The 17,370-nt window shown below is 42.7% G+C and overlaps 3 protein-coding genes across 12 annotated transcripts in view; 1 reads left to right on the top strand and 2 right to left on the bottom strand.

Annotated features, from left to right (window-relative positions):
* The first annotated feature begins 1,545 nt into the window (after positions 1-1,545).
* On the top strand, positions 1,546-14,739 carry LOC130382374 (tubulin epsilon and delta complex protein 1-like). Of its 10 annotated transcripts, none has more exons than XM_056590083.1 (13): positions 1,547-1,944; positions 2,021-2,105; positions 2,394-2,611; positions 3,992-4,129; positions 4,413-4,490; positions 5,221-5,307; positions 5,960-6,124; positions 6,422-8,378; positions 8,640-8,684; positions 9,338-9,498; positions 10,935-10,991; positions 12,972-13,050; positions 13,568-14,738. In XM_056590083.1, exons 1-8 carry the CDS (start codon positions 1,807-1,809, stop codon positions 6,740-6,742), a joined length of 1,230 nt encoding a protein of 409 aa, XP_056446058.1. In that variant the 5' UTR covers positions 1,547-1,806; the 3' UTR covers positions 6,743-8,378; positions 8,640-8,684; positions 9,338-9,498; positions 10,935-10,991; positions 12,972-13,050; positions 13,568-14,738. The 10 variants fall into 10 exon arrangements, with proteins under 10 accessions (XP_056446062.1, XP_056446063.1, XP_056446058.1 ...); XM_056590082.1 differs by having other exon boundaries at positions 9,332-9,498; XM_056590087.1 differs by having other exon boundaries at positions 1,546-1,789; positions 1,863-1,944; positions 6,422-9,498; positions 13,568-14,739.
* Positions 7,672-9,458, bottom strand: LOC130382668 (tuberoinfundibular peptide of 39 residues-like). Its single transcript, XM_056590535.1, has 4 exons — positions 9,327-9,458; positions 8,517-8,572; positions 8,157-8,391; positions 7,672-7,846 (listed from the first exon to the last, which is right to left on the bottom strand). Exons 1-4 carry the CDS (start codon positions 9,428-9,430, stop codon positions 7,675-7,677), a joined length of 567 nt encoding a protein of 188 aa, XP_056446510.1. The 5' UTR covers positions 9,431-9,458; the 3' UTR covers positions 7,672-7,674.
* Positions 12,395-17,370, bottom strand: part of LOC130382373 (ras and Rab interactor 3-like) — an 8,478-nt gene continuing 3,502 nt past the window's right edge. The window contains exons 7-12 of the mRNA XM_056590077.1: positions 17,244-17,365; positions 15,143-15,329; positions 14,893-15,024; positions 14,569-14,735; positions 13,652-13,766; positions 12,395-13,175 (exon numbers count right to left, since the gene is read on the bottom strand). Coding sequence (XP_056446052.1) covers positions 12,886-13,175; positions 13,652-13,766; positions 14,569-14,735; positions 14,893-15,024; positions 15,143-15,329; positions 17,244-17,365 — 1,013 coding nt within the window. The 3' untranslated portion in view covers positions 12,395-12,885. The remainder of the gene's footprint in view (positions 13,176-13,651; positions 13,767-14,568; positions 14,736-14,892; positions 15,025-15,142; positions 15,330-17,243; positions 17,366-17,370) is intronic.

The raw sequence follows: 17,370 nt of genomic DNA, 5'->3' as shown, positions 1-17,370 counted from the left end.
CAGGAGGGGGAAACGGGGAACCATCCAAGCTGTGTACAGTAAGGATGGGACTCTGTTGACCTCAACTGAGGAGGTTGTCGGACGTTGGAAGGAACACTTTGAGGAACTCCTGAATCCGAATAACACGCCCTCTATGTTGGAGGCAGAGCTCGAGGTTGATGGTGTTTCGTCGTCAATTTCCCTGGTGGAGGTCACTGAGGTAGTCAAACATCTCCGCAGTGGCAAAGCCCCAGGGATTGATGAGATCCAGCCAGAAATGCTAAAGGCTCTGGGTGTTGAGGGGCTGTCATGGTTGACACGCCTATTCAAGGCGTGTCAAGGTTGGTTTGTTTATGTGCCAAAGTTTGAAGATCTCCTTTCGCGAGTCATCCGATATCTTCCCGACTCTCACCAAAACCGGCCCTTGTCAGGGAGCAGCTGGCAGATTATTTTTTGTCAGATGCTGGCGTGTTTCCCCACCAGTACAATGTGCTACGATTGGGTATGCGCACTGACCAATAAATGTATATACATTGGTCACTTGGAAGCTTGACTTTTGATTCATTAGTTATCATGTTACACAAGTTACCTAATTTGGTTTACGTCAAACTCATTAATTCATATCCATATAAAATGTTTATACAACGAGCTATTGCCTTGACAGGTGAATGAATTATTTAAGTGTAGGCCTATAGCCAAAGGCTTTAAGCTATAGCGCATAATGTCCACAGAAATTATATGGTAGGCAACATTATTAGAGAAAAGGGGTTTATTTATCAAATACAGAAAATAGTCCCACCATACACGCACACATTTTTCATTCACTACACACTCACGCTTTCAAATTTCATTCACTCAAAGAGGCTACTGAACTTATGTTTCACACAGAACATGAACACTTATGTTTCACATAGAACGTGAACACAAAACATTACGTAATTAATTCAAATAGGCTAACACTAAAACAAATAAGTCCAGTAGGCCTAATAGAACGAATATCGGGTGACAAGATCATTAAAATGGCTCACAATCCCGCATCAGCTGTTTGATGTCGCGCATCAAAATAGCACTTTGCCCCTGTGGAAGGGTTCGCATAAAGGGTTCGCATAATTATGTGCCAGCCAGATCGTGTGGTAGGTGGCGGTATGAAAACAGGAAATGTGATACTCCAGACAGGAAGTAGTAACCAGACGAGCAGACCAATCACAGCCTTGCAGGCTGCGCGGCTCGCGTAAAAGCTTACGTAAAAAATGACGCAAGTCTAGAAAAATCGCCCGACGCACACAAGACGTGAGAAGTCGCGCTAGGGGTGCGCAAGGGCGCGCAAGGGCCTCTTGCGCTTGCGCTTACGCAACTGAGCATAAATCGGCCTTTAGGCGCGGTACTCGCGTTGTCCAACGCGAGTAACGCGGTTGGTGTGGCCGCACCATAATAAAACGCTTGAGGTGGCGTTTTGAAAAGAGAAAAAGTCCAAAAAATTGAGTACATGGCATAAAGATAATTATGAGCCTTTAATTGAATCAAGGGACCCGTCCACAGACCGCTTAAACAACTGCAATACCAGGCTTGGCCGCTGAGCACTGGTGGATTGCGGAAGTATATGTAGCCTACTACTGACTGTTCCTGGGTGCTTGGGTTAGCCGGATTGTAGCGCATATCTAAATAGCGAGCTTAGTAAACTTATAGCATCTCGTTGCTAAAATTAAAGAAATCCACGGGAACCCTCTCCCTTGAGATACCAGAAACATACCAACCAAGTGGGTCTGATCTGCAGCGGTGAAGTTGTGCGGCGTTGAGGAGTTGTGCGGCGGTGAGGAGTTGTGTATCATGCATCAGAGTAAAGGAGCTGTCAGGGTCCAGGAGGTGATCGGTGCTCTGTGCAGGATGCTGACAGCTACTGGCCTGGACTCCGTCCCCACACCAGAGGTCTTTAGAAGGGCTAAATTCAACTGTGGACCTGAGGTGGTAAGTTAGTCACGTTTTCAGAGAGTTATTCAGACTGCTACAGAAAGAGGTGAACCGTTCCCTTCTTGTTTTGCAGGAGGATCCATTGTGGAAATTGCTCGCCAGTGTTCTTAAAACATGTAACATAATTTCTGTTGAAGCCTCCCCAGAGTTGCCAGAGAGTAGGTAACACTTTAAAAATAAGCTTGTTTCATTCTAGAAAGCGATTCCCCCCGTCACTGGTTATGCACTGAAGTGCAGTAGGCTACAGTTGTTGTGCATTCAGTTTAACAGGTCAACTGTGTATACCGCATGTATAGCTTTTTTTCCACCTCTGTTTTGGTATAAGTAAGCATTATGATCCAAAATAATTAATGGAAAATGTGTGTTAAAGCCCTTATGTACATTTCCCTCAAATTATATTGATTTCTTGATATTATCATATTTTTCCCTCTTTGTCACCTTTTGAGTGGCCTCTGACCACAGGAGGCTGGTGGCCGTCGGTCTGTGGCAGAGTGGCTACCATGTCGACTGGATCAGATGTGTGGGAGAGCAGGGGGGGGAGTGTGTCCCCTGCAGTAGGGAGCTGCTCCTGGCCCTGGGCTGGCTGTTGGCGACAGGCGCCGTGGAGACCTTGCTGGCCCACAGAGCGAAGCAGCTTGACTCCACGCGATGGGACCCTGCAGTGGTAGGCACTACAGTCGAGGCCTAGTGTCTGTAAAGCCCTTTGTCACAGTGTCTGTCTTCAGGCCCCACATTATACCACAACCCCCTAACCCAAAACCCTCTCAATGGCGAAGAAACACAACAAGGAAATCTAAATATCATGGACTCACTTTAGAAACCATGAGCTGCACCACAGAAGAGGGGTCCTGGCTCTAGTGCTGGTCCAGAGGGCAGTGCTGGGACCATAAACAGCATGGAGGCAGAAGCCCTAGGGTTTCTTAATGCTAGAATTTAAATGGCATTAAGAATATATTAATGCTATGGCCTATAAATGCTTTATAGGCCATTACAATAACATAATGGCCTAGAAATGTACTAATTGTAAGTCACTTTGGATAAAAGCGTCTGCTAAATGCCCTAAATGTAAATGTAATTAAACTAACCCCTTTAGTGTTGGAAGGTTTTACATTTGTACCTGTTTCTTAACTAGACCACCTATGACCATTTCCTGCCATAGGTTGAAATGTATCCACTCGTTGGATTACGTAGTTATAAGTAATATTTTGTATAGGATTGCCAGATCCCTCCCTACCACATTGCAGCAGTGATACACAATGATCATTCTGTATTCTGTACCTTTGGCTCTATCTTAAATAGAGCCAAAGGTTGACTTGGTCTTACATATTTTGCATAGCAATATCAGAAACACTATTGTGGTGTTATGTGTTAGAATTATTCAAATGATAGATACTCAAGACTACATGTTTTTATTGTAATGCTGTCAACAGTTGATGACATTACATGTAATAACTTTAATGCTGTCAACCCAGTCGATGGCATTTCATGTTATAACTTTAATGCTGTCATCACAGTCGATGGCATTACATGTTATTACTGTAATGCTGTCAACACAGTCGATGGCATTACATGTTATTACTGTAATGCTGTCAACACAATCGATGGCATTACATGTTATAACTTTAATGCTGTCATCACAGTCGATGGCATTACATGTTATTACTGTAATGCTGTCAACACAGTCGATGGCATTACATGTTATTACTGTAATGCTGTCAACACAGTCGATGGCATTACATGTTATTACTGTAATGCTGTGAACACAATCGATGGCATTACATGTTATAACTTTAATGCTGTCATCACAGTCGATGGCATTACATGTTATTACTGTAATGCTGTCAACACAGTCGATGGCATTACATGTTATTACTGTAATGCTGTCAACACAAGCGATGGCAATACATGTTATTACTGTAATGCTGTCAACACAAGCGATGGCCTTACATTTCATCAAGGAACACCATTTTTCAGATTGATTGATTGATTTATTTTCTTGATACATAATTTCTAGACTAAACATGGTGTTTCTCTTTTCCCTCAGATGACTGCTCCCACTGTGGGGGAGGCCCATATGGACCGCCCCTCTCTGAGGAAGCTTCAGTGGCTGTTTGGCTCTTTGAGGTCCCAGAGGCGGAGCCTTCTATCAATGCAGGAAGAGCAGAGCAAGCTCGTGACCATGGTAAGGAAATAAATGCAAGCGCACACATCTATTGAACACAGTGAGGAACCACGCACACATATCACACTTCTATTGAACATAGTGAAGAACCAAACACACATCTATTGAACACAGTGAGGAACCACACGCACACACATCACACATCTATCTTCAGACAAATGCCCAGTCTTGCCATTAACCAAAGAGCTAGCGAGGTTGTTTAATGATCCCTGGCCAATGGTGTGTTAACAAAATGTGTTAGCGGTATCATTCCTCCTAACCAAGGTGTCTTTTCACGCCTCAGGCCCTGTCGGTCGGCCTTTCCTCTTCATCCTCCTCAATGTCAACCTTTGTCTCTGACACTAACTCTGCACTGCAGGAGGTACATTTGTGTGTTGGTTTTTATTTTTGTCGAGTCAATGCACTGAAAGCTGCATCGTCCAAGTCCAATCTAATCTATTCCAAAATAAGTCTTTCTCTGAGCAGACCATATTCAGTTATTAGTCGAGCTATTAAGTGTTATTAATAGTGTGTTGATCGCACAGTTCAGCTATACTAACATAGTTAATGCACAAGTGCAACTTTTCATTGGATATTGCTCCATGCATATGGTAACTTATCATGTTTATTGTCACTATTCTCTACACAACAAAGCATTGTTAAAGGACAAATCTGGTGTTAAATGGATCTGGGATATGTTTAGTATGATAACGGGTTAGGATGTTCGTTTGGGAGCAAAAAGGCGAATGTATACGCATTCTTAAGTTGGCTGTTTTCAGACGATTCTACCAAAACGCTATAAACTTGGAACGATGGGGGCATGTGTTATGGTAAAAACGAAATCGCTATTTTAAACCACTTACAAGGCTAGAAGTAGCCCGACACTTCTTTGGTAGTATAATAAGGGTCTTAACATATAAAACGAGGCATTGATAACTTTGTAAGTGTACAGATTTTTTATTAAAAAGGGCATTTTATACACACAATACCATCAGTAGTTCACCCGCCCTCTTGTTTTTAAGACTCGATAAGTAGATTGACAAACACAGAGCTTGTGCCATCCGTCAACAACAAGCAAGCTCTCACAATAACCCTGTGTGTGTGTCAAGTAGGAGTGTGTCCGTATGCAGGACCTGAGCCAACTCCTGAAGTCATACACCGACTGGAAACACACAGAGAAGCTGTTCTGGGTGTGGATGGTGAGATCAAACACTGTCTACAGCTCACTGTGTGCAGAATGCAGAGTATAACGGAGTATGAAATACATGGAGTAAGCCATACAATGACAGTGTTGAACGGACAAGGTAGCGACTCGATTTCGTTGGGTTGCATCCCGTAAAGTGCACTTTATACACAAACTTTTTTTATATACAATTCAATAAAATAATACAATAGCCTAAAATAACACAAATCTACTACATATAGTGTCTCACAACTGCTGTTAAGCGTATTAATAAACATATAAATATACGTATAAATATACGTACTAATAACCCTTACCCCTTGTGTTCACAACATGATCAAGTCATTCTACCAACAAAATGTCATCTGAAGCAATATGATGCATTATTATTAGTTAGTATTAGTATTATTTACCTGATGACACCAAGGTGTAACTATCAGCATACACACACACACAACATTTCTGCATATTGTCCGAGCCGAATTGCAAATTCCATCCACACGTCAGCCCTCGTAGAGGCATAATCTGACTTTCGTATTTCACTTTCGATTAATAATAATTTAACCTACATGATGTCATTGACAGCGATATTCAACAGAGTGTTGTCTTTTGCATCAGTGATGTAGAACTGTTGCCCTCTAGATCATAGCGTTGTCTCTGTGTGTTAGGACAGCGTGGTGGAGGGCCATGCGACAGACCAGAGGGTGGCGTGTCCGCTGAATTCAGACGCTAATGCCTCGGCCAATAGGAGCAGAGCTGTCTGTCCCCATGGTGACTGGGGCCTTGAGTGCCTCAACGACATGCTGTTGGGACTTCCGACAGTGCAGAGAAAGGTATACAGAGGCATGATGCAGACAGACACACAGCTGGTATGGGACATACTGAATGACTGTAGAACCACAAACCATCACTAAGATTTTACAGTAAAGGAAACATTCATTACCATTAGTGAATTTAATAACAAGCTTTAACTGATGTTGTTGAACAGTTTATTGATGTGTTCATGCATTATTTTACTCACTAACTCTTAACTCCAACCCTAACGCTGTATAATAGTGGCTCTTCTATTTGCATTAACTCATGTTAATGAATGTAACCTTAATATAACGTAGAAGCCATCTTCTGTTTAGAGAGGACAGCGAGGAGAGGAGAAGGAGCCAGGAGGACGTCGTCGGGGACAGGAGAGCGATGACAGACCACCAGCGGAGCGTGACGGCGGGACAGCCCCCCCCCTGCCCCCCTGCCTCTCTCCTTCAGCACAGGGGTACAGGCTCAGGCTCCAGGGGGAGGCTGGGGACCCTGGGGCCCTGAGGGCCTCTGAGAGACGCCGGCTGCTGATGCTGACAGAGTCCTCCTTACTGGAGGGGAGGGAGAGATGCCAACGGGCCAATAGGATGCAGTTCCAGGAGATGATTGGCAGGCTAGAGGATATGGTGTTGATAGCACCTTAAGTGATTTCAAGTCTACTGAATAAAAAAAACAATACTGTGTGTGTGTGTGTGTGTGTGTGTGTGTGTGTGTGTGTGTGTGTGTGTGTGTGTGTGTGTGTGTGTGTGTGTGTGTGTGTGTGTGTGTGTGTGTGTGTGTGTGTGTGTGTGTGACACTTATTGGCTCTTATATTCATACCAATCATCTTTTAAATCCACTCAAATCGATTATCATTAAATCATTTTAATAATTGCTACAAAGGAACACCGTTAGGATACAGCAATACAAAAAATCTGAAATGACAGTGATTTCTAAATTAAAATGAATAAATTACAATCTGCAGGTGTAGTTAATATAGATTTGCCCTGAGTTGAATTACATTTGTGGTAATTGTTGTGCCTTAATGAGATGTCTTTCAAGGGCCTGCATCACAGGACATGTGTCACCTGGTGCACTGTGCAGTGTCATGTAAAATATTAATGCAATGCCGGACCTTGAATTTCCTCATGAAATTTAAATTCTAACATCTTCCTTTGTTCTAAATGACAACAATGTCATTGATTTGGTCCAGCTGGTTCCCTGACAACATTGGGTAAAACCAGGGTCAAACCCGCTATGTTTCCCATCACCAAGTACTACTGTGGTCTTTTCTAGCTGCAGACAAACTAATATTGTTTGAGAAGAAGACAATTATTTGCCCTAACTACAACATACTTGTAGAAAAACAACAAATTCATCAGAATTGTGTAAATATATTTAATATCTGAAACTGTTTCAGAATACACACACATCAACTGACACATCTTAACCTTTGGGACTATTTAAATATTTTACATACTGAGGTCAGTTTAAAATACTTCAGGTTTATTGGTTTATTCTTGATATATACATGGCTGTTTTATTGAATTTTGATTTTACACAAATAAGCACACTGGCTTAAAATGTAGGTGAATGATCATTTTGTGTTAACAACCAGCAGTTTCTGCATGTAGGAGTTGAGCCACTTCTGTCGCTCCATGGCTGTGAGCAGCTTGCTCTTCTCTCTGAAGGCTGCGTCGTCTGCTACCACCATGTTCCTCTTACCCACGGAGCCACGGCTCCACTCAGCCGGCCAGCCTTTATCCATCCTACACACCATAACATGTTTCATGACACATACACAGATATAGGCATGTATAGTGTCGCCAATATTGATAATGCCCTGAATGAATGGTTATTTCAACAGTCAAGATTTCTACAATCTTACCTATGAAATGTTGAGCCTTAAATAAAATCATGAGGTGTAAGACTGAAAGTAAAGTCGGATAAATCCTGCTTCTGTACACCAAAGCTCAGACATTCTCTTGTTTTGTTACTGTTTCAGATCAGGTGATTAACTGCATCAGAGACCGCGGTATGTTTAAATATGTGCCATTACCCAATGTTGAAAGGATTTACCTGGACTCTTCACCTTCTGAAAGCTGGGACTTGGGACCAGACAGCCACACCCTACCAATTAAACGTGGCTTGCTATTGGCTGCTGCCATGAGGCCAGGTGCTGACGTCAGCTCAATTCCCCAGTTGTGAAGTGAGAAATAGGGAAGGTGGACATCATAGTCATCTTCTGTCACCTCATCTGAATTGTCTGGACTGCTAAAAACATAGAAGAACAGATGAAAGGTTAGCACATGATCTAATATCTCATATTTCAGTTTATTAAATACTATTTAGTTTGTTCAATTATCCATTTTCAGTGTAGCACTAGTGCCGGTGTGACATCAATCAGGCAAACTTGAAGAATCCAAACATTTAGAATACAGACAAGCTTTATAATAAAAATAACAATTTTTAAATCAACATCTTTTTTTTCAGACCTTTAGAATACAGACAAGCTTTATAATAAAAATAACAATTTTTAAATCAACATCTTTTTTTTTCCAGACCTTTGGGATTCATCAGCTAACTAAATGATCATCACTGCTGTTGGTCGGTATTCATAAGAAATGATTCTTCAAATTTGATAAATAAATTAATGGTATTTTGCAGTTTCCATATTTCTATTTTATATATGCTTTTAATAATGAATTAAAAACACCCAAGTTCAAAAAAGGATAGAGGATTGTATTCCTGTATTTAATTATGTTTCTGCATCTGCACCAGCTTCTAAATAATAACCAATAGTATGTCATGCTCAAGGGAGCTCTTCCAATGAATGCTGTTATTGCGAAGAGCGTCCACCAACGTCCCCAACAAATAACAGCTCTTGCAGAGCTGTTTTCTCACTTACTTTAAAGGGCTCCTTCCTAGCCGCAGAGCTATCTAACCCTAACCCTAACCCCCTGCTGCCAGGACCCAGCTCTACAGAGGGCCTTTTCCATTGCTGTCCCCTCCACCTCTCTCCCCAGACCCATCCAGGACCTCACTCTCTTTGAGTCCTCCCTCAAAATCCATCTCTTCAAACTTGCCTTCAACGTTTTAAATCTTTTAATTTTTTCATGTAATCTTCTCTTTCTTTTATTCTAAATTATATCCATATGGCTATTTTCTAACGTTTTCATTATGTGATATAATTTATGCCGTAAAGTTTCAAAATAGATGTATTCTTATTTTTATTTGTATTCTTCTTACCTGAGCTGTAGAAGAGGTCGAGGGTACCCCGAGGTCAGCAGAGTGGTAGCCAGGATGCAAAGCAGAAGCAAGGAAGATCGGGAAAACATGGGCAGCTGAGACATCCTTAAAGCACCGAGAACCAGAGGATTCATCATCACAAAGGAAGAAAGAAAGACAGAGGATTCAGATGGTAAGCAGCGTGCCGGATTGTGTAGCCAGTAGCAAGAAGCTCGCTTAGCTGCTCAGAATAGTGGCAGCACAAAAGGTTGTGCAGTTTGTAATAAAGAGTAGTGGAAAGAAGCTTATAACCCTTTTTATGTGTTGCAATACGGTTGTGTTACATAACTTTTTTTGCCCCAACAATGTCCTTCATAGGATAGAGCGCTATACTCCATCCTACATACCTACCTTAGTTTGTTCTTAAAAGTCACCTTACTATTTTATACAAACTTATTTTTTTCTCTTTATTATCGTGCCTTGTCTTGATAAATAATTACATAATGCAAACCCAAATATTATGGTTAATGTCAGAGCAGCAAAAGCATCTTTCTAAGTGAAAATCCACCGCAACAGAACCACAGCCACCTTCACTCAATGCAGAAAGGCGACCAAAAGCATGTTGCTTACCTGCTTTATCAGCTGATATATCTGCTGACCTATGGATCAGCCGGATGAATGGATCTGCTGCAGATATACGATCCTAGGAAGCTGCTTCTGAATATTAACCTTCAGAGTTCAACGTTGACCAGTTTTGTAACATAGATTCTCAGGTTATGGTGAGCGCTCCGCTCAGCCTCTTTCTGTCAGTTACCTTTGGTCTGCACACCTTTATGAGCAAGTCTAACCCCCAATGCCTTTACACACACACACACACACACACACACACACACACACACACACACACACACACACACACACACACACACACACACACACACACACACACACACACACACACACACACACACACACCATCAAAACAGATCAAATGCAACATGTACGGCTGAAGCAGCTTGTGACGTAGTAAGTGAAGCTACTAGTGGACATAGTCTGTTAGCTTGTTAGCGGCTTATTACAGAGATTTAGTTGTGCAGCGGATGTTATGTTATGATCATTAAAAGGATGACGTGTCCACACACACACACACACACACACACACACACACACACACACACACACACAAACGCAACACAACACAACACAACACAACACAACACACACACACACACACACACACACACACACACACACACACACACACACACACACACACACACACACACACACACACACACACAGAGCTGACTAAACTATCCTTGGATATTTCCTCGATACACACAATAGAAATGGCAAAAAATCCATTCATGAATATTTGACTAACCCTTTTGCTATTATTAATATAATTAAGTGAATTATTTCAAACTATCTATGTAGCCTAATTATCTTATAAAACGTCCCATTTGAACAACTAATTATAACTATATTTTCAAAGACTTGCAAGCTTGCCGTCTTGACCTTAATGTAGCACATCTAGATCGCTACATGTATGAACAAACACTCAATACTTTGTACAAACGCTAGAATCATGCTGGACAATCTGTGAATATAAGTGTGTCTTTCCTTTAGAATCATGCTTTCTGTGAAAAGGACCTTTCGTCTGAACTATGCAGAACTTTTAACAAGGTAAGTTTTTCCCTTAATATTTTGAATAAAGGCCCGACAAATAAAGGCCTTGAACTATCTATTAACTCTCCATGAATAATGAAGATGGCTATATTTTTTAATTATCCTGATATATACATTCCATGATGAGGGAATTTCAATTTAAACAGATGATTTAATGCAAGTATTTATACATGTTCTCAAAGTCCTCTAAAGGGCTATGTTGCTATAATTGTGTTTCTGTTCTTCTGCAACAGCTTCAGGTGGGTAAATATTATTGGAATTAAATGTTTTTTTCATAATAAACCAGATACCAAAATGGGATTATTATTTTCTAAAGGTCAAACCACGTGTGACCTTGTCACTAATGGTAAGCCTACCCCATAATCAATTCCATAGTAGCAAAGCCCCCAACAGATGAGGTGAGGGAGGTGATATTTCAACCATGCTCATACCATACCATGCCTTTGGTCGGTACTCTCAAAATGTATCTTTTTAAAAAAGCATTTTGCTAAATTTTCTTTTATAGGTTCTCCTTTTTAACCCTTTTTATTGTTAATTTTTAATTGGTGTAATTGCTTTTATTCTCATAGATTTTATTTTTACTTCTCTGTAGCACTTTGAGATTCTAGTAAATATAAAGTGCAATACAAATAACATTTATTATTATTATTACTCTCACTACTAACGTTCTCTATGGTTTGTACTGGTGCACATAAGAAATACCTTATTAGTCAAGTGAGAGTTACTCTCATTTTTGTGGATAATTAACACTACTACATAGTAAAGTCTGAACTGTGTCTGTGTTAGACTACTTCAATTTGGAATTCTAATGGAAAAAACTAAATCAATGAGTGCGGTGTTTACCTTTAGAAATAACATGCAATACATCGACGTCCTTACCACCGTGTGGCAGGCATCAGCAGTCAGAAGCTATACAAGACAAATGAACAAGATAACTATGAAGCTTGTTGACCCCTATGTAGTAGCTTCACTTTAAACTGTAGGGCTTTCTTTAAGGTCATGTGGTGCTCTATTATTTCCAGCGTTTTGAGTTGATGGCGTACCGGAAGCTTGTTAGCATTTGGGAGCTGCTGTTGGACCTCGTTACCACAGTGGCTTTGCTAGGCACCCTTGAAAAAGAAGCAGTTGATCTTCACAATAGTTCCGGAACTTTCTGGATGTTAGGAGGCTAACAAGCTTTGTACAGCCACAGTCCAAGCTATGACACGGCTGATATACCATAACTAAAAAATGCTATGTATCTTTTCTCTTATTTGTCGAACAACTTTGTATTTCCCCATTTCCTCAGTGGATATGTATACATCCTACAAAAATAGGAAAATGGCACTCGTTTTTCTCCTGCATTTGTTCATCATTTTAGTTTGAATTCATCTTGATTTATATTTTTTCTCCAGGTGTGCACATCAACACACATCAGACACCACATTGAGAATGGCATCATTATCTGTGTTATGTGAACCTTATGGCATTCTGGCTTTTAGATGTATTATATTTAAATGGACTGAAGGAACATCAATGGGCACGTTTTATTCTTGAAAAACGTTCTAGTTGGGTTGCAGTAGAAAAGTAGTACATAGGGCAAATGTATTTTGATGCTGTAGTTTTAGTTTTTGAAATATAATATTCTTTTCAAAAAGTAGTTCAAACAACATAGGGAAAACGTAACAATTTATTTACATAAACATAGTGAAAGATTGATTATGGAGTTGCCAGCTCGTGAATTTAGAAAGAGGATAATAGGAAGGAGTTATTCCACATTCTCGCTGTTCTGTTTGCCATTATGTTTAGAAACCTAGGCAGAAATAGGCTTTCCATATGTATACAATGTAAACAGTGATGATGTTGTAATACTGTGACAATATAAATTGTTTGTTGAAGCCCTTCCAAAGAGTTACAAAGTGATCAGACTTTCCCCTGCTTGCTCCTGAATAGCGTCGTCCAATGTCACAACCGATTTTGTGTTGTCCTGGTTCCCAGTTTCCCCAGGACCATCACTATCGAGGACCTTTTTGGGATCCACAGGGGGAACGATATCGGTCTGGACATCAGCTATAAGGTGGGCTGGGTGGAACACAAAACAGTAGCCCCCTGGCGGTAGGCTGTTCTTCACCCCCAGAGCCAGTTCTGTCGGTGCCAGGGGCCGCATGAGGCCGTCCATAAACAAACTGATAATGTAGGAGTCTATTAAGGACAAATAAACACAGGAAAAGGGGAGGGATTTAGTTTGTTGTAATCTACAACCTCGCCTCTAGATGCAATTTAATCAAAGACAATGCACTGTTAAGGCAAACATTATAATTGGAACAGAATAATTCATAGATTTTTACATTGCTTTTAACCTTTAAATGGCAGGAAAACTGTGATCTAATGTGAACATGTCCTTTAAAGTAAGCAAGGTAATTCCTATTTAGCCATAATACGAAGTATAGTAGTCCTACTAAAAAACTTTGGGCACAATAAGCAGTTGTTTTCGTTAGCAACTCAAAGCTATGAGATGAGATGACTCAACAGTACCCGCATTGACAATGTTCCTATGTGCCTCTACAATAATAATTTTGAATCAAACCTCCCAGGTCACTAAAGATAACGGCTGGGACCATGTGGCAGACTGATCCCAGTGCCCCCCTCAGCCCCAGAGGACAGCGTTTGGGACCGACCTTGTTCAAAGCGTGAGGCGCACTGTGCAGTCAACTCATGGATGCTGGTGCCCGGGAGAACGCCAAGAGCCCTGGGGTTGGACCCGACCTCTGGGCAGCACACTGTGAGAAAGTCCTGCAAAACAAACCCAACATGCAACAGCATATTGTAACACATTGAGAGTGATTATATGCAGCATATGGATCCAGCTATAATAAGTGGAGTCTCTGTATGGATGTCTATTGTGGCAAGCAGGCTCCGGCACAGCAACCCTAGAGGCCCAGGGGAGAGGTGGTATACGGGGTATACCACCCATATCCCCCAGATGGTGCCAATGAGCGCATCACCGCTTTCACCAATTAGCGGGATTCAATCACCTGAGCAGCAGGTTGAGTGGCCAGGCTTAAATAGCCGGCTTCAAGGCTCTATCAAGGCTGTTGTGGTTCTAGGGTGAAGGGACCGGTCTTCGAGACGGAGGAAAACCAGTTGGAAGTCACTCCGCCCAGAGGGACACGTCCGTATATTCCTCCCAGGCGCACGGAGCCAAGACTCTTTTTGTTCCTTTTAGTAGTCTTCTCTATGTTTGAATAAACATGCCTTTTTGGCTTAAGCGGCACAAAAATGCGTTAAAAGGCACAAAAATAAAACAACGGTCCTGTTGGTTCCAATAAACACATGGAAGCACAGCAGGTAGAACGGGTTATACCCACAGAGCCTAATAGACTAATCCTGCACTGTACCTGGTATAGACTCATCCTGCACTGTACCTGGTATAGACTCATCCTGCACTGTACCTGGTATAGACTCATCCTGCACTGTACCTGGTATAGACTCATCCTGCACTGTACCTGGTATAGACTCATCCTGCACTGTACCTGGTATAGACTCATCCTGCACTGTACCTGGGCCATGCGCTGCAGGTACAGTGAACTCATACCTGCACTGAGCCCTGGGACATGCGCTCTTTGTTCAGGGTGCGCCGTCTCTCCCAGCGGTTGATGGAGTCCTGAACCTCTCTGCTGAGCTGCCGCGTCGCCGCCCTCTGCTGGTCGAAGGTCTTAATGTGCTCCAGAGCCCCATAGGTGGTGGTCAGGTAATAGGACCCTACACACACACACACACACACACACACACACACACACACACACACACACACACACACACACACACACACACACACACACACACACACACACACACACGGTTGTTTGGGATTCTGTTATTGCGTCTAGGTGTGTAGGTGTGTGCGTGCGGGCTGTACCTTCTCCTAGACTCAGAGACGGGTCCATTAGTTCCATCATATACTCCACATCCAACCTCAGCTGGGCGAGCTTTGATCTGGCCAAGACGTACATCATTACAGGGAGGAAGTCGTCAGCACCATGGGCCCGCCCTGAAGGTTAGGGGATTGGTCCAAAGTTCATTCTCAATAGGATCAGTGTTGAGCCTTTCATTCTAGTGGAATGTGTACATTTGACTATATTTCCTCTTTTGACATAACGGGTTGTGACCTGGACTGCTGACGGCCATGGAGTCGTAGATGATCTTGCAGGTCTTCAGCAGCAGCTGGATCTTCCTCTGGGGGGAGTACTCCAGGTGGAGGCTGCACAGCTTCATGTTGATCTTCTCCATGGCCGGCGCCTCTGGGACTGCGGTGGTCACTCCAAGCGCTGTGGTGGTGCTGCCCAGAACTGAGGACTGTCCAGCACACAGTGATAAAGGGGACACCCTTTAGAACCATTTTAGGACAAACACAGGCTTAGAACCCATTCTGGGCCTGTTTATATCAGAGGTGCACAGGAAGTCGAGAGGGCACTGGCGCTGCTGTCGCCGCTTCTCACCTGACTGTCGGTTTGTTTGTCCTGTCAGTTTTTCGCGTCTCTCTGAACTCTGGCAATTACTACCTTCATTCCTTTCCCTCCGTGCCAATTGCCTGTGGCCTCTGCACTACAGTTTTTTCGCTATCTGGACCAACGGCAAGGCTTTCGTCCCTGCTTCACCTCTCCGATACTAGCTGCCAAATTTGCAGGCGTTGCTCACCTGGTTGCCAGGATTGTGCTTCTGCAATATTCACCACTGGAACTCCAGAATCTCTCTTGCAACTCCTTCACAAACTGTCTGGTCGAAATAACTTCCTGCGGGCTCCTACGGCGCCCTCGGTATATCCACAGTGCTGCCCGCTACAAGGCTGTTTGTATATAATGTAAAACACTATCACAATCACTATCCCCACGCTGCTGTCCTGCCGGCGTATCGCCACACGGTGGCAGCATCAGCACAACACTACCTGCACATCCGCCACTGTCTTCCTTTCTCTATTGGACCGTCTCAGCTTCACTCAGCATATCGTGGGTCCCACCCATAACAAGGGCAACACAATAGACTTGGGGCCTTGAATTCTGTTTTTTGCAGAGGGAAATTTCCTTTCCTAACGAGATGACCCGTAAGTACTTGAAGGAAGGGTGGTTAGAATTCTAGAAGTGCTTAGGAAAGGAGCCTCGATGCATCCTTAACCCTCCTTTAGCATAGGTTACTCCTGAGCAACCTTTACGAAAGGAAAGGAGATAGTGGTCTCCCATAATGCTTTACGGTGGCAATATTTTAAGCAAGAGGCCACCGAAGAAGTTTACCGACTCTACGCGAAGACGCATGAGAGACGCAGTAAAGCAGAAGAAGGGAAGAGAAGAAAATACAATTGATAATAATGGATACCAATTCCAGAAACATTATTTTAATCGAAATGAATAAATGTATTGCTGGTTATTAAGCACACAATATACATCGTAATTAAATAAAATGCCAACTTCATATTTAAGAAAGACTACTTGGGGCAATTAATTTCAACATCAACAAAAAGAGGGTTGGGATTCAAGTGGCCTAAAATATTCCCATCGACCAAGTGCGACCTAAGTGATTCTCGCTGTTGGCGACAACCTGATTGAAAGAGCACTTGTTGTAGTCAAACTTTGCAAAAACTCGTTTCACTCTAGAGACGGTAGAGGTCATCAATACTCGCCGTCGCACAATGACGTCGGTTAGGAAAAGTGGAGCCGAATGCATTTAAAACAGTGCTGCCTTGTCCTATATTCGAAAGGAAGCACCTTTTCATCCCTCCTTGACCCGACGACGATTTCAATGAAGGTTAAGGAAAGGCGGCATCAAGGTTAGGAGATTTGACTATTCCTAGATGCCCCTGGTGTGCACCATCTGCAATTCTCCTTGTTTTCAAGTGCCTGGACCTAGCTGTCTCTGACACCATCATGCTGTGCTGTTCTCAGTCCCTATCCACCTGCTGAAGCAACATACCCATACCCACTTTTAGGAGCCTCAGGTCAGTGGGTAGTGGTTACGCTAGCCCCGACTGACCCACCGGGTAGAGCGCGTATGGTTAAGCCCAGCCCTGACCGCAGTGACCCAGGTTTAGTTCCTGGTCCTTTGCTGCCTGTCCTCCCACCTCCCCCCCGCCCCTTTCTGACTCACTCTACATTAGAAAGGATCAAACCTTCAGAAACACTCCAACAATCGGGAATAAAAGGTTAGGCTTATTTGCGATCCAGCAATCTGTTTTTATATATATATATACACACATATATATGTTCCAGTGAATCCCACCTGGTTGTGGACCAGGCGCTGTGTGCTGCCGTCCTCTGAGTGCAGCGTCTCCAGGCGGAGGTAGATGGACTCCCTCAGGGGCTTCAACACACTCTTACACAGCGCCGCTTCTGCTATGCTCTCTGGA

The sequence above is a fragment of the Gadus chalcogrammus genome, chromosome 5 (assembly GCF_026213295.1).
Source record: "Gadus chalcogrammus isolate NIFS_2021 chromosome 5, NIFS_Gcha_1.0, whole genome shotgun sequence".
NCBI lineage: Eukaryota > Metazoa > Chordata > Actinopteri > Gadiformes > Gadidae > Gadus > Gadus chalcogrammus.
This window is presented reverse-complemented; position numbering and strand designations above follow the sequence as displayed.

Bases quoted from the DNA above. Each gene is read 5' to 3' on its own strand.
- LOC130382374 (XM_056590081.1), top strand. From the start codon at position 1,807: ATGCATCAGAGTAAAGGAGCTGTCAGGGTCCAGGAGGTGATCGGTGCT. The intron at 1,945-2,020 runs GTAAGTTAGTCA...CTTGTTTTGCAG, and splicing joins TCAACTGTGGACCTGAGGTG to GAGGATCCATTGTGGAAATT. The intron at 5,308-5,959 runs GTGAGATCAAAC...TCTGTGTGTTAG, and splicing joins AGCTGTTCTGGGTGTGGATG to GACAGCGTGGTGGAGGGCCA.
- LOC130382668 (XM_056590535.1), bottom strand. From the start codon at position 9,430: ATGTCTCAGCTGCCCATGTTTTCCCGATCTTCCTTGCTTCTGCTTTGC. The intron at 8,392-8,516 runs GTATTCTAAATG...ATGAGATATTAG, and splicing joins TTTTATTATAAAGCTTGTCT to ATCATGTGCTAACCTTTCAT. The intron at 7,847-8,156 runs GTAAATCCTTTC...TATGGTGTGTAG, and splicing joins TCAGAAGGTGAAGAGTCCAG to GATGGATAAAGGCTGGCCGG.